This window comes from Diadema setosum, chromosome 1, assembly GCF_964275005.1.
Source record: "Diadema setosum chromosome 1, eeDiaSeto1, whole genome shotgun sequence".
NCBI classification, from domain to species: domain Eukaryota; kingdom Metazoa; phylum Echinodermata; class Echinoidea; order Diadematoida; family Diadematidae; genus Diadema; species Diadema setosum.
Window position 1 is genome coordinate 46,492,762 of NC_092685.1, and position 17,297 is coordinate 46,510,058.

General features: G+C 36.7%; 1 protein-coding gene across 1 annotated transcript; it reads right to left on the minus strand.

Moving 5' to 3' along the window:
* Nucleotides 1–253: 253 nt before the first annotated feature.
* LOC140231457 (adipocyte plasma membrane-associated protein-like) lies at nt 254–14,426 on the minus strand. Its single transcript, XM_072311590.1, has 10 exons — nt 14,387–14,426; nt 13,667–13,795; nt 12,697–12,810; nt 11,863–11,978; nt 10,538–10,633; nt 9,622–9,735; nt 7,477–7,651; nt 6,023–6,157; nt 4,208–4,400; nt 254–3,198 (listed from the first exon to the last, which is right to left on the minus strand). The coding sequence occupies exons 2-10, from the start codon at nt 13,792–13,794 to the stop codon at nt 2,998–3,000; spliced, it is 1,272 nt and encodes a 423-aa protein (XP_072167691.1). The 5' UTR covers nt 13,795; nt 14,387–14,426; the 3' UTR covers nt 254–2,997.
* Nucleotides 14,427–17,297: the final 2,871 nt, after the last annotated feature.

Consider the following 17,297-nt stretch of genomic DNA (forward strand, 5'->3'; position numbering starts at 1 on the left):
TCACACTTTTGAGCAATTTTTGGTCTGACATGCACGTGCATATTTATGCGCAACTTCGGAACCACCGTGTGCCTGGGCATTGCAAATTTGGTGTCAAAAGATGCGGGAGACTTGAAAGAAAAAAGTCATGAAATGTCGCGTTGATAGCTTCTTGCGATAGCGATACATCGCACGAAATGTTGGGGGGGGGGGCCTCAGAGGCCCCCCCCAGCCTAGTTAGGGTTTAAAAGCAAATTACAATACATGACTGGATATCAGAACAAACGGATGTTGTGCTAATCCTAGCTACAGTAGTAATCAGCTAACAGGATGGTTTTTGGGCTCACACATATACCGGTACACAAAACCAGTTGCAATTACAAGACAACTCATTGTGTAATGCATACTGGGTATTCTAAAACATGTAAATCATTCATAAAAAACAGAAACATATCATTTCATGTATTAAAGAGAAACAAAGAAATTGGGTTCTTTAACAACAGGCCTTTTTTTATTGTATAACTGAACAGTGACCAACAATAAGCAATCTGCAAGAATCACATTGATTGTTCATAGAGGTGGATTTTATTGAAATTCACTTCCCAAATACTTCCTGCTTCATCTCTTTGCATCACAAGTACAGGTGTATTGAATTAACAACAAATACAAAAAAAAAAAATCCATTCAGCCATATTCAAGTTCATGTACTGTTATAAAATGAAGAGTTTGTTTGCAAAAACCGATAAGTCCATATTTGCCAAATGGAGATATTTGCCATTAAAGGTCAAGAAAAATAAAGAGAATAATAAGAAAATTTTTGCTTCTTTTGACCATAACTTCAAAAATATACCTTTATATGTAGTGACCAATATATCATTTAAAAGGTATTATTTTGTACTTTATGACAGAGATCGTACTTCAAAATCTTCAAAAATGGACTTATCGGTTTTTGCAAACAAACCCTTCAAATATAAATCTCATGTAATTATGTCTCATGATTGTAGTCAACATGTTGGAAAATTGTGCACACCTCAGACCTGTAGCAACATAACATGTATATCTCCTCCAATGTACATTAATATTTGTACAAAGTCCTTGACACACACTCATACTGGGATTTCTCTAAAAAATATTTCAGCACAAAAAAAGGGAAGTTACTCATCCAATATCACATTGTTTTATCAAACACCTAAATATAACTTGGTTCTAACTTTTCAGAGGAATAAATGAAATCTGCCTCAAGTCCATGAAAAAAAAAGTTGCTTGTATAAAATCTACCCAAGTACATGTATCATGTACAATTCTGACAGTCACAAAATATTACATGTTCATCATAATTGTAAAAGTATATTCTTGTTGAACCCTTAGTGTCGTGCACACAAGAGATAACAATTTCTTTTCGAAACTGCACGTCTAATGATAGCTTGACTGATATGACAGAGTTTGAGAGAGAAAGAAGTTTTTACACCTCCACCAAAGAAAGCCCAAAGCCATTATAAATCAGTAGTCTATTTAGTGTGTATAACTTACAGGTTTTCTCCTTGTTACCACAATAATTTGGGAATGATTTGCTCTCAATTTCATCTGGAACAAATTGATGAACTGAAAGCGTACAGGTAAAATATATGTGTACTAAAACCAAGTACTGCTAGTGGTATTGCCATACAAAGATCCCATAGATTTCAATCTGTGCAAATGAATACACGTGTACATGTAAATAAACACACAGACATGAATGTGCCGTCATACATGTACAGTACTACAATATTGTGAAATGGCTACTTTGGGTCTTAAGGTCAAAGATAATGATATCAAAGTCAAGATAAGAATTTTAAATGGCAGACAGAAAATTTGACCCACATGATAGTCCTCTACATGTACAGTGTACAATCATGTATTGTCATACTGAGTGAAATCATGTGATACAGAATATAAATATAATTCAAAATCAAATCGTCCAAGGTATTCTTTTGACCAATCTTGATCATTTGTTTTTATTCAATATCACAGCGCATGCAAAACTCTTGAAGTACTGTTACAAAAAGAAATGAAAAAGTCACGTATGTGATTGAAGGAAGCTATTACCATACACATATGGTACAAAAATATCACATGCAATATTTGCATTATTCCCCTTGTAGCAAAATATGACCTTCTTTCCAATACTTTAAAGATAGAGAGTCATACAATTGCTGACAGGGTATCCAGTACTTGAAGTACTGTTTGCGACATAAAAATGTATGTAAACGATAATGGTTTATTGGCAATACCTGCACTATTCCTAATACTTGTATTTAAAAACCTGTGTCACTCTTTTTGCAAAATGAAGCACAAAAGTCTCACTGAAGTGGAATGACATGATACAAGCATTGCCAATGTGTTAATTGTATATTGCTTTAAGGAACAACATAGAAACACAGAGGTGATGATTCTGATGAGTGCAGTACACTGATAAGCATTAAAAAAACAACAACAAATGAACATTTAGAACAAAGTCAATAATCCATGTGTTCGATTTCTCCCCATTTTCCTGTCATTTACAAATACGGATGGGATTATTTGAAAGTTACAATATAAGTCAAGCTGGAAGACTCGCATTTCACAACCTTACGTACAAATACGTACAATCTGAACCATGCTTGAAGATTTTTATACATTCCATTCTATGGGGTCAATTTCTTAGTAATTATGACAATATGGTCATGATCCTGTATAAAAACAAAATTGGGAAGAAATACCAAAAACAAGTCTTCCCTTTAAAACTCAACATTTCTTTACATTTTTGTCCCTTTTCTGTCAAATTTTGAATTCCTCCATGAGGGATTGTATGTTGTCATGAAATAATGCACTTTGAGTTTTACTCAAAACATCTTACACACATCTACAAAACCCGATACAAAAACCGCCTAATAACAAACATGTAAGAAACCAAATATACAGTCATATCTGAAAAGTATTACTAAAATTATATTGCTATTAAACCCTCATAACGTGTTAAGACACATCCTTGCGAGTACATCACACGTCCAGCTTGAGTAGATGCGGGGCATGGTACGACCCTAGGTAGAGGGCGCTTCCTGTATCCAGAACTTCGCTGACTGACTGCACGACCTTTCCTGTGGGGTCGTGCAGACTCTGAACAATCTCCCCTTCCTGGTTTAACTCGATGATCAGTCCATATTGAGGCAAGTATGGGGCCACTGCCGTTGGGTCTATGAACTGGGCAAAACAGATCAAAAACTTTCTTACATTCTTTGCTCACAATATTTTGAAACCAATGAGTATGAATAAGTGAAATACTGGAGAGATCAATGCAACACATACACACATCCAGGCATGCGGTTTATAGCGCACGAATATGCACTAAATAGAAATCATTGAATATTGCATGATGTCAATTCAACGAAGTCCTTGAGACTGGCAGTTTTCTTTTGTAATTCTGTTAACGCAGAAATTTCCACGGTACATCAAATTTGGGGTATTAGGCACTACTTCTGGCTAGCGCGAATTCTAAAACCCGCAAAAATATCTTCATAATTTTCTCTGCATATTGTGAATGGGTTGACAATTGTGCAACGCAAATTTAGCAACCCGCGACTATGTTTTTGAGCCGCTCAGCACGAAAAATCAATCACGCAAAAATATTGACATTTACAGTACTCAAATTTCGTTGCAGCTAAATGGTAAAGTAAAATGTATGTCAAGAAATTAGTTGATAATTTTGGGACCTGAACTTTTGTTCTGTTGTAATGACAATTTCATAACAAGCGTGTTTGTTATACAAATGGGAGTGCACTGTACCACAATTCTCGTTATTAAGTAATGGTAGTGGCTCTACTAGCGTTCCATCTTTTTAAACACTGAAAGTAAGAAGGAAAAAAACATTCACAATGATGCTCATTATCACAACTTTTCTAAAGATAGATGTTAAGAGTATACTCTTCAATGCTATAATGAACCCTTGGTGATTAGTGTCATTCATTGCTTCAAAAATAGCTTTATAATAACAGGTACAATGCCAAAAAACAAACAAACAAAAAATTAGAGGAACATTGATCTTTTTACTTCTTTACGTGAGCACACTGTTTTTTCAATTATGATTTCTTGCAAAGGGGAAAACTGCACAAAAACTAAATATCCTTTCAGTGTCACTAGAGAACATAACACAGAAATCACAGGAAATAAGACACAACCGAAAACATTCAAGGAATCCCAGGCACAATCTTACCTTTGCTATGATATTCCTAAGCCATGGGAGAGGAGCTAGGAGGTCCATGGTGATGAGACCCTGTCTAGAAGAGGCGAAGGCAAGCCCTACCCAGTAACCCCCGCTGCGGCTGGGTCGTATGTTGTCTGGCATACCCGGCAAGTTGTCAATGAAGACTTCTGTTGATCCTGTCTTTGGTCCAGTAAGGAAGTACCTATGGATGGAGAGATGTTCCAATCTTTATCTGGAGCAGTGACGGTGTTCTCTCTCCCTACGCCATAGCTTCTACTTCATTGCCTGGTTTTGGCAACATTTATTTTCTCTAGTGTTGGGTGTGCAGTTTTATAGTTTACAAGAAAAATTCTATGATAACACATCAATGAGAAAGAGTTATGCACACATCAATTCTGGCATTCACTCACCTAGTGTATGGATTTTTCATAAAGTATATTTTGAGCATAGACTGTACAGTAGCCTATAGAATACTAAAGTGTAACATCATAGCCATTCATCACCATGGAAACTTGTTCTAAACACCTTCATGTAGCCCAAATATCTGTGAACACAACGGTTGCTAACCATGCTCAGACCCAGTTCCAACTTACTGCCTGAAGCCTTGTGCAAGGACATCTTGTTTGGAATTGGTATTGGCTATAACAAATTCCTGTAAAATTGTCACTTCAGTACTAAATTGATCAAAATATTGGCGTCTTGATAGCTAAAAAAGAAAAAAAAAGTGGTTAACATTTGCATTAACTCATTGCAGAGATTAGCATCTGCCAACAAATTATACATCAAACTATGTATATGTACAATCTTAGATTACTGCCTGCTGTTTTAATGATTTACAAGTCATGCTGAATTACAGTGAATAAATTGATTTACAAAAATACGAAGAACTTTGGCATAAATGATTGGCTGTGTAGATTTAATGCTGAAGCATCACTTTGGTGAAATGGGAAATTGGTACACAAAAAACAAGGCAAGTGCCAAAATGCGTCTCGCCCTTGTGGTGATCATCCACTCCCCAAGGGACATCTACCATCCAAGCTTGGTCACAAACGGACCTATGGATCAAAAGTTATGACCCATAATAAAACGCACCATAAAAACTTAACATTGGGCTTTAAAAGTTTATTGACCCCTGCTTGTGACCTTTGACCTTGTGGTGATCATCCACTCCCCAAGGGACATCTACCATCCAAGTTTAGTCACAAACGGACCTATGGATCAAAAGTTATGACCCATAATAGAAACGCACCATAAAAACTTAACATTGGGCTCTAAAAGTTCGTTGACCCATGCTTGTGACGATTGACCTTGTGGAGACCATCCACTCCCCAAGGGGACATCTACCATCAAAGTTTGGTCACAAATAGAGTTATGGATCAAAAGTTATGACCCATAATAGAAACACGCCATAAAAACTTAACATTGGGCCCTAAAGTTCATTGACCCCTGCCTGTGTCAGTGCTTTGACCTTGAGGTGACCTTCATATATGGCAAAATGTGAAACTTTGTATGACCCCTCTTCCCTCGAAGTTTGATTGCAATTGAAGCCCAGAGTAAAGAGTTATTGAAGTTTTTGTAGCGTTACGGACATACGACGGACGGACGGACGACGGACAGACGACGGACGGACGGACAGACGCCGCAGGCCATCCCTTAGTCTCCCATCACCTCCGGTGGGCTCAACAAAAAAGATAGAAAGAACATATATGTCCTTTTTCCAAAAAGGAAAAAATGTTAATATTTCTCATTACTTAGAAAAAAAAATTGAATACAAAATAAAAACAGGAAAGGGAAAAATAGAGCTTTAAAAGGCAGAATACTCACTTCAAGATTCTATATCTTGTAGTTTCTGCAATCAATAGGAAGTCCTTGTTGGGAGAAATTTGGATACCATTTGGGAAATGCAGCTTTTCCAAAGCCAGATCACTGATCTTGTTGACGGGGTTGTACCATATTAACCTGTGTATGAAAATTAAATGTGAAGTGCATAACATATTCTCATTTCTCATTTTTGTCAGTGATCCATGTCTTACATCACTAACATTCCCTTTAATGGAAACTGGAAATACATGAACACTAATTTTACCTCATTTAAATTCTACTATAGACACAGGACAATAATTACTTCAGAAAGCATTTATGATGGCTTATTAGTATTTAGAAATAATAAAGGTACAAAATTAAATCAATTCATCTGGACTTACTGTTTAATTCTGAGAACGGTTTCACATGAAACCGTTCTTGGAATTAAACAGTAAGTCCAGATGAATTTATTTAATTTTGTACCTTTATTGAATGTTACCTGGATGAATCAGAACTTACACCATTTGATTATTTAGAAGTAGTTACTATATTTGTAGTTATTTTTTCTGGGCATATAAGCAAATAAAAAATTTGTACCTTTCTATGTCTTTTCTTCATGCAAGAATTTACACAAGTTATGTGAAAACCATCTTGTTCCCACTATATCCCTCATTTCTCGCATGCAAATATTACATTGAAGTTTTGTCTCCCAGTGTTGGCTAGTTTCATGATGTGAATATTTCCAAGAATCCATTTCAACTCTTATTTCGAGATCTCGGCCATCGGTGGTGCGATCGCGATGAAATTTTGCATGCGTGAGACCCGCGTCATAATCTACAAGATTGTGTCATAAGATTTTTTGAAACAATCAATTTCTAATGTTAATTAATTAATTATGCAAATTAAGCTCAAGGTGATATTTTAGCTTAATTAAAAGCATTGAGAGTCTAATTTTTGATCTGTAAATCTGTTTTAGCATATTCAACAATTGTACATCACAAAAACTTCCAAAACTCATTTCAATTCTTATGTATTTTATTGTTTTCAGAATTCCTTATGTATTTCCTTGTTTTTCAACTTTTGTTTTTTCTTTGTTTTTTCATTGGAAATTGTCACTGACCACTTTTCTACCATAATTAGCACAAAATTAATCAATGAAAGTGATTAATTGTAAAAATAATCAGGTTTTTATGCCTTTCATGACAGAGCACTGTTTTCCATAGGAAATGTACACAAAATCACAAAATTGTGCCCATTTTGGAGCGACATTCCGTTACAAAAATGGGTGTGGCTTCGCAAAAGTATGCGCGGACGTTGCAAATTTGGTCTCAAAAGTTGCGCGAGACTTGAACGAAGAAAGTCAAGAAGCCTCGCGATGAGGCCTTCTCGCGTTACAGAATTATAGCGCGAAACGTCGAGGGGGGGCGGATTCCGCCCCCCCTCCCCCGGCCCTTTTAGGGTTAACTGTCCCGCACCTGCCACATCCTTTGCTCTCCATGACGAGCTGACCGTAGTCCTTGCGGTACTTTCTGTAGCTGGAGTCGGTGAAGATGAAGTCACCGTTTTCCAGCCTCTCAAAGTCGTTGGCAAACTTTATCGAGTGACCTTTGTAAGTCCGCTGCGTCGACAGCAGCTCTATAGGCAGCGATTCTGAAAGAAAGGACCCAAATGTCACTTTCGCTCAATAATGATTCAAGATGTCTTAAACTCCCTGGTAGCTGGTCACGTTATGAGCAACCTTGGCAGGTCCAATTAAAACAAACATCAAAGCTTGTTTAACCTTTACCATGCTTTGTTCGCTAATCAGTATGCATGCTGGAGTGCTTCCTTCTGCAATTGTCACAGATGTCTTGAAACTAATTGGTAATGAACAGAGATAACCTACTCCCCCTAATACCTATCATGTCACCATGCTTTGATCTTCCATTGGACTGGGGCATGTTGCTTCATTTGAGTGGGCTTGCTATGAACTGTACACAAAGGTCAAGTTCAATGTATAACTGAATGCTTGTAAAAAAAGCTTGGCAAATTAAAGGGATGGTATAGTTTTGGCTGAGATAAGATAATATAAAAGCTCTTATGAAATATCAAAGAGCATGCAACGGGAATTCAAAGTTTATTTGATGAAAACAGGTTCTGAAATAGGTGAGATATCCACCAACAAGGAAGTCCTAATAAAGGGTGGGACCCATTTTTAAAATTTTTTTTATTATTATTTTTTTTATATTCAAGTTCCATATCGTCGCTGGGGTGACAAAACCTCGTATCTCAAAATTGTCAAATGTTCAGGAGAGCGAAAAAACATGGCGGCCAAAGCACTATAGTGAATGGGAAAGCCTTCTCTTTGACATGTCATGGTGGCTTCATTTTTGGAGTAAGACAGTTAGGATTCGGCCAAGACATCACTTGACCCATTATTTGACCATTAAGCTAAAAAAAAAAAAAATTGACATTTGTGAGATACGAGGTCTTGTCACCCCAGCGACGATATTCCACATTCCATATTCAGGTTTCATATTCCATTTGATTTCGGAGTAAAATATGTATAACACAACATTCAATTTTAGACATAATTTCACAAATGTATAAGGGCATGTAATATAATGATGTGTAAATATGAGGAACCTACTAAAAAGCAATGCTTGTAGGATGTAGGTTCCAAAGAAATAATATAAGCGTTTAGTACAAATTGTACAACATGCTAATTACGAAAGATGACGAAACACAAGCAAAAATCAGTATGTCGAGATTATAATAAACTCTACGGAATGTATACAAAATTGAAAATAGTTTATGATATTCAAGGTAAAACTCAGGGATTCAATGCTCCATAAAAATGCACTATTGGTCAAAGAAATGTGGTCAAATGAAGTCACCCGAGCGAGGCATCATTGCGAATAAGAACAGATAGATCAAATGGTCACGGCAAGTAACTAAACATAGGATTTTTAAAAATTGGCTTTTAGATTTTGCTTATAGGATTTTGCTTAAATATCAGACTACAAATCTCAAATCTTCTATTATCTTCTATTAGGAATACTTTGTTTCACTTGGGGGATATCCAGGCTGTTTCAAAAACGATTTTCATCAAATAAACTTTTGAAAACCTCTTACAATTGCATCCTTTTAATATTTCATTAGTAGTTTGCAATTATCTCACAGAAACTTAAATCTGCTTTCCCCCATCTCAACCAAAACTATATCATCCTTTTAAAAGCTATTAAGTGTCTCGGCTGATAAAGGTTTAACAGTACTAAATGCACTACATTCAGTCAATGACCATTATACCGAATAAACTATCACCAATGCACATGAGAAGAAATCTCAAATGTAAACAAATGCTTTGTTCGAAATGCTGAGTAATTACAAAACAGAAACTTAATGCAAAGATTAAATGCAATAAGCAGTTTATACATTTAAAATGAAATCTTTAAAATGTACACAACAAGAACTGCACTTTATGCAATGCTTGAAAAAGTCATGTGTGACAGTAATTAATGAGGGATGCATGTGTTGATTAATCAAAAGATTTTTGTATAAATACTTCTATTGCCCTGAATCCAACATCTTTGCAGTAAGCACAGAATATCAGACTACAAAAATAAAGAAGGGATACTTACTGTTTGTGATGTCAATCTCAAACAGGCCAAAGTATGCATCCATCATGTAAAGTTTGTCGTCGATGAACTTAATTCCGAGAGGACGGCCACATTTTGTTTCTCTTTCTCTTGATCCTGCGTGGTAAAAGCAAACAGTGAATCACTGACCATTCTTTGAGTACAATACATGTACTAGATATTTGAGGACAATAATCTTTCTTTTTTCATTGTATCAATGAGGTGAAATATTGTTACATGTATTCTGATTTAACATGCTTTATTGTAAGGTATGGCAAAAAGCAGAGACTATGTATAAGGCAAACAGCACAAACACTATTAGAAATACAGAGTGACAGCATTCAATCTAATGTTGTAGTTGAAGATATGTTTCTTTGTCCATAATGTTCCTAAAGCTACAGTTATATTGCTACTACAGGGGAAGCGAGATATACGACTTGGTCTCTCCAAAACATGTGGACTATAGAAATGTTCTATCACACATCAACAATGATTATTATCCTACTGAATGTTCATGTATATAAAAACCTTAATCTATCAGTAATTATCAGAGAAATGAAAGAGTACAAACACACACAGAACATCCAAACATAATTGCTTTTGTTGTCTTTTGTGTTTTGGTGTAGATGTGTTGGTTTTACTGTGTGTATCTCTTGAAATACTTTATGGAATTGAACTGCAGCATTACAAGAACAACTCTGCAGTGCAGTTCACATGAATGATCACGAACCACTGCTGAGTGTTCAAGACTAAGACTTAATTCTATGATTCTGAATGGTCCATAACTATTCAAGACATCAGCCACTTGAAGCAAGCAAAACGCAAGTGCTTTTTGTGCAAATGTATCAGTTCCTTGGTATTGCGTTCAGAGTTATGAGATAGGTAAAGAGTGCAAGTCAAAGGTTATCACACTGCTTACCACATGGAGGTGTTCCGAGCTTAGCAAGCACTTCAATGTCCTTTTCATTCTTGATCCTTATAACTTTGCCATCGTACGTTCCAGTGTATATGTATCCTTAATGGGAGATGAGAAGGTGAAAAACAAACAATCAACACAGCATACAAGTGTTATCACTGAAATAGATCAATTTCAAAATGAATGAACTGCTTATCATAACACATAGCAGGTTGTTCATAAAAACAGAATCTGCACATGATCAAGTACCATGCTACCCGAAAATGAAAATGGAACAAAAATAGTAGAAATATTGTCACATATGACTTGTTCATTTTTTTACAAGGATTACTCATAGTCATTCTGTCTTTCAGTGTAATTGTTCAACATTCCAATTAATTCATCATGAGCCATATATAAACATGTTATATGACAATATTACATTATTCTTTTTTTTTTTAAATTCACTCCATGCCAAGTTCTGAAATTATAATTTGTAGATCAACTCTGTCTCGGAGAATAAAAAAAAAAAATCCATCATGAAAAACATTACTACTGCACGCTGTACAGTCTTTTGTAGCTACCAGCAACTATGGCCTGTTGAGCTCATTTCAAAAACCATCTCAGGAAGCTATTAAAAGACAACAACCCACACAAGACGACAGTGCTCTACCCAAACAGTTCTACCTGTAAATGAAAGGGCGGGTGCATTGAATATTGGGAGGATGAAGGGTACAAAAGTAGTACCAGCAAATGTCTGCTCAGATAGATTATTATATGGTGGAGTCTATGGGCATCAACTGTGCAGCCCTATTCGATACAAAATGGACTATATTTTGTTCTGCTGATGCACGACACTGCTAAACATTACCAGAAAATGAATATCAAACTATCAAAAATAAGATAATATTAAAAACAACTTTGGTTTGTCATTTGCATGGCGTTTTTACACTACATTGTGGTTCTCTGGGTGCTTTGATTGTGCAGAAAATGATTAGCTCTATCTTATCTTTGTCTTCATGCATGTAGTTTCTATCTTTGGTGTTGTTATATTACTGCAATTTTTCTGCATGATACCTAATCATCTAACCCCTCATGATTTTTTTTTTAATGTTGAATGAGTTAACTTGTTATTCTTAAGGCCTAATAAGCATAATGCCACTTGATATTAAGCCATGACAGTATTCACAGGAAACTACGCAATGAAACATTTTTATATCTTCTGAATGAATATTTGTCTGATATTTCTGACAAGGCCTTTGGATACTACAGATCATATCTGCTGCTGGGAGTGTATTCACCTGTCATTAAATATGAAATGAATGCTGATGAACACATTGTTTTCTTACCATCTCGGTAGGCCAAAGACTCCGGTCCAATCACTTTGCCATCCAGCAATTTCTTTGCCTGCTGAAGCTTATTGTTCACAGCAAGAGGCCCAGTAAACGGCCTCGGTGGAGGTAATCTGATTGAAGACGTAAAATTTTATAATGAAACTAATTCTGTGGTATTTCAGTCGACTGTAGAATTTGAACCCACACTTGGATCAGCAGAGAAAGACCACTACTGGGAAATATGCCATTTGGTATTTTATGGGTGGCTGATGCCAACAATTTTTGCAGAAAGTTGGCTGAAATAAAAATGAAATTGAGACAGAGATCAGGCATCAAGCTCTGAAAGACCACGTCAAGTCTCTGTAATATTAGAAATGTGTTCACTCTCCAGCTGAAAAAGGTGACTTTGCTGTTTTTAATACTGTCTCAGGAATAAAGTTTTCTTGATTTAAGGTTCATTCAGGATTGGCATAAATTGAAATCAAGCATGAAATCAAGAGAAGAATGCCATCACTGGCCTAGAATTACATTTTTATCATTCACAGAGAAAACAGAGCATAATGTCTATAGCTGCACATGAAAATGAGGAATTATATGCTTAGTTCTACAAAGCATATCAGTGGACACCTACATCATAAAGTAATAAATCAAGCAAAAGATATGATGGTTTTTCGGTTTTTGTATGCCACACAGCTTACAAGATGCATTGTAATTTCAGTCCAGCTATGAACCCCCTCCCAACTCCCCCCTCCCACATACATACTACCATACAAAATCTTCACACAAATGCTTTTACTCAACAAATTGAGAACATGCTATACAGTATGACATTTTGTGGAAGATGCTTACGAGAATCCTTCAGGTTCCACTGGCGATGACTTGAGGATAACAACAATGGTGAGTGCAAGGCCGACCAGAAGAGATGTATACACCACCTTGCCACACAAGGCCCGACATTTTGACCTGCAAGCCAATCGAAAGATATCAGCCAATCAATCACAGCACCACAGACTCACATTTAGATGGCAGTAAGTTAAACAGTATGCTGTCTTACAAGCAGTCCTAAACAGCTGGTTGCATGTACCAGAGAGATTGCTTGTGCAGAGTTCCCCACTTGTTTTATCTTTAAGGGGGAAAAAAAAAGAAAACAAAAAGATACCTTTTACAATTCAGACATTCATTGCTTGTGCAGAGTTCCCCACTTGTTTTATCTTTAAGGGAAAAAAAGGAAAAGAAAACAAAAAGATACCTTTTACAATTCAGAATTTTTCTCAGAAAAAAGACACTTTTAAGGACAGGAATGTCACTATCACTTTCCAAACTGTATAAAAGCTATGACATATTTGCTTTTGCCTACTTTCGGTCATATCTACACGAAGTAGGTTTCAAACAGCTTGTATAGGAAGCAATTTGACATGAACTAGTGATAGTGGCTGTGATGTTTGATGAGGGTAAAACTTTTCATATATAGATCTAGAACTGTCTCGATCAAATTTACATTAAAAAAAAAAAAATCCTGATCTGTAGTAGGCTTTCATACAACCAGGGAGGTGCCCTACTAACCCCAGGGCGCTCCTCGCGACCTCGTGTCCTTGTACACATCAGTTATACTGTTCGGCGTTCGGGCTGTGTTTCGCAGTTAGTGCCCTCCCTGATGGCCTGATACAACCACTTTAATTTACAACAACTTCCTACTGAGGATAGACTTTTCCTTTTTTTTTAAATAACAATTAAAAGGAGAGACTGATATATAGACCAGTGCCACGCATATGCAAATTTCTGTCGAGAAGGAGTAAATTGTTAATCTTGATTTGCTTACGCAGGGGTCGGTTTCTTGAGCTTCCTTTTCCTTTGTCTGGGGGCACCTTGACCGCCAAGGTCTTCTGGTTTGCTCTCAGATGCCTCGCCCTCAGGCCTACGACGTCTTACCCCTTCAGCTTCTGACATTCTGCATTCAAGAAACAAATAAATGAACAAACAGAATGGTCAATTTTGAACAATCTTTTATCATTGCATCAAATTCACCAACACATCATAGGTCAAATAAAACCCAAATATTGCTGAACTCTTGACAGTCTTGTCAAGAACATCACAATTTTCAATATAACAATACATCATTTACTATCGTCTATAACTAGACTCTACTACGTACTAGCAGATTCAGTATAAAAGTGGGCCCGCCTGCTGCTGGTCTAACAAGTAGAGAGCATATCTACTGCTTGTTCGCATCAAAATAGTGTATTCAGTGACTGACATTGAACATAGACGTGTGAGAATATTGAAGTGAATGGAGCGCAGGTGCGGCGTTCGCACAAAGAGTCGGCCAGACTATCCCGCAGACGCAAACGATGCATTCACTCGCCAGCACCAGCAGCGCAGCCTCCAGCCTCAAAGTTGGTCGTTCCAACAGGACATAATACTAGTAACTTGCATTGCTTTAGATAGTATGGTAACTGAAGCTATTGAACTACTCTTGTATATTTACTAAGCTGTAAAAACAAAGATGACTGGTCTTGGAACACAGTTTCTGGACACTTACTTTGCTTGTTCGGTCTTTACACAATCCGACCAGCCGACCATCTACGTCGTTCTAGATTATCTCCTTAATTCACTCGCGCCCACAAGTTACTTCCGTGTATGACTTCTCGGTACGCGGTATCACTGAACATCCGGCTTGCCGGCCGGAGTGCGCGCGTGGTACATGGTTCCGTGGGTTCCGTTTTGCTTGTGATCGCCACGAGTAGATTGGCCAGGGAGGGGCGTGTACCATACTAGGTTTTAGGGTAAGAGCTGGGGGGGGGGGGGGGGGGGGGGTTAGGGGTAGGGCTGTAACACCTGCTGCTGCTCTTACACGTGTACTTTCATTTTCCCCTTTACAACTACACAGAGGATTATGTAATTCAATTTCTATTACAAAAGTTATTTGACACATACCGTTACCTGACACTCGGTCGAGTATCAGTTTTTTAAAGTTTTTATTACTGTCCAGGGCCACATGTTGATATATCTGTTGTGTAGTTATGTATTCATGGGAGGGGCGATTATAACAATTCTGGTGTAGTCCCGGGTCCAGGGCAATTATCCTGGACCCTTCCCCTGACACTAACCCTCATTAATCCTGAACCTAATCCTAACACAAACTCTAACCCTGAACCTAACTCTAATCTTTACTTCTAAGCTGATCACTATAACCAGTAGGCCTGTAGGCCTATTTAGCTGTGTGCGGTGTGTGTGTGTGTGTGGGGGGGGGGTGCCATCAGGGGGTAATTGCCCTGATACTGAAGGCCCTATTTAAGTCCCGAGTTTGAATTTAGTTTCCACAAAGATTCCATTATTCGATTGATCATCTCTTCATTCATTATAGGCACTATCCACCCATGAGTGATCCGTTTTTGTGTTTATAAGTTACACATCCATAATGCATGATAATTGATTTTAAGATGGTTTTGTTTATTTAGTTCCTATGTTTCCGTTCTAAATTTAAGAAAACAAATCTGATATAGGGCCTCATGATGCTTTTTCACTTCACTTTAATAATACTCCTGGGGGCCTATTAAGTTAATGCTTTGCGGAGACATCAATGCGAAATCTATCAACATATTTATCATTCACTTATTATCTATTTCTTACTTATTTACCTATACATTTTTTCTTCAAGAGGAAATCCACCCCAAAAATAAATAAACTTCAAAAGAAAGAGAAAAATATTCCCTAAAGAACAATATAAAAATGACACAAATCGGATAATAAATAAGGAAGATATGACACTTTGAAATTTCACATTTTTCTTTCAGAAAACATATTCTTGACCAGTAACACTCTTTGATATTCAAATCAGCAAGTTGACAATGTCATATGCTCTCACAATTTCTTATTCCCATATACAGAAATGACGAAAGTCTCATAGGCCCTAATAAGTATAAAACTTGTTTTAAAACCATCCAAAATAAAAAAGAACAAAATTTAATGTTTACTCTGATATATCTTGGTATGGGAACATGATTTTACTTGTAGGACCTATGCCTATCTAAAAATAACAGTTTCCCCGAATTTCCTTTGAACAATTGCAAGGCATGACATCATCAACTCGCTCACAGCCTAAGGACTGGTCAGGAAATGTTTTCCAAAAAAAAAGTGACATTTCAAAATGTCATATCTTGATTATTTTGGCCATTTTTGTATCATTCTGCGGGGAATGCTTTTTCTCTTTCTTTTGAAGTCTATCTAATTTGGGAGGGATTACGATAAAAGTAATAATGATAACATAATTCTGTTAAACGATGATGATGATGATGATGGTTATACCTGTAATATTTATAGAATAGCACTAGAGTAAGAAACACACACACACACAAAAAAAAAAACAGAGAGAACTATGACAAGTTGAAAAAAAAAGTATATGTGTTCTTGGCTGGTAGTTTTGCGCATTAGCACGTAAAGCAGTCACATGGTTATTATTATTATTATTATTGGTATTATTATTATTATTATTATTATTATTATTATTATTATTATTATTATTATTATTATTATCATTATTATTATTATTATTACTATTATTATCAATATTATTATTAGACTCAAATACTCAAGTAGGCCCTACATAGGCGGATCAAGTGTCTCGTGTGATAGTCATTCAATACCTGGATCTAGCGCTGAAAAACTCTGAATAGAGTACCAGTTAGCACTACCGTAGAGAAATATGTTCAATGCCACAGGAATGTGTTACAACGAGTACATGTTCTGTAACTGTTGCTTTAACGAGTACTACATGTAGGCCTACCTTTCCCATGTTGTCAAATAACAAATAGAAGTCTAGTGACTTAGACTAACTACTTCGCTGCACCTGCGCTGCCTATCTACAACTTTTTTGTGTGTATGATTTAGCAATTTTCAGCGGGCATATATCATTTCACAAACATATTACTAACTTGTTTTTCAATAATATATATTGGGTTATATATAAAATATTTTCTTAACATATATGGGTATCATATTTTAAAATAAAGAATTTGACCGTAACGAGTGATCAGAACGTTGAAAACATTTTATTTCAAGCGCGCGAGAAGTTGAAATTTGGCGCGCCATTGGGAGCTGGGAGGCGTGCGCTTCGTCTAGCATTTACTCGCCCGTACCTTCGTACTGCAAATTCTGGGCGAAGGTGGATTTTTATTAATCGGTAATCTGTTTTAGATTGAGCCAGATTTTTCAATCGGAACTGGTGAGGTCAATGTGGTTGCGTATTTTCTGTACACGCTATTTTGATGGATTCATGTAAGTCGATGTGTTGTACATACCTACTACTAAGGAGATCTCAGAGTCCGTCCGTCAACATTCGTTACGTTTGCCTGTATCAGGAAAAGGGCGACTTAACACAGGCCGAAATATCGGTCCGTGGTAAATTGCGCTGGGCTCCCTAGGCTGTGCAGTGAAAACATTCACCGAAAGCT

Bases quoted from the DNA above. Each gene is read 5' to 3' on its own strand.
- LOC140231457 (XM_072311590.1), bottom strand. From the start codon at position 13,794: ATGTCAGAAGCTGAAGGGGTAAGACGTCGTAGGCCTGAGGGCGAGGCA. The intron at 7,652-9,621 runs GTAAGTATCCCT...CCTTTCTTTCAG, and splicing joins TGAGATTGACATCACAAACA to AATCGCTGCCTATAGAGCTG. The intron at 6,158-7,476 runs GTGCGGGACAGT...TTTCATACACAG, and splicing joins GAGAGCAAAGGATGTGGCAG to GTTAATATGGTACAACCCCG.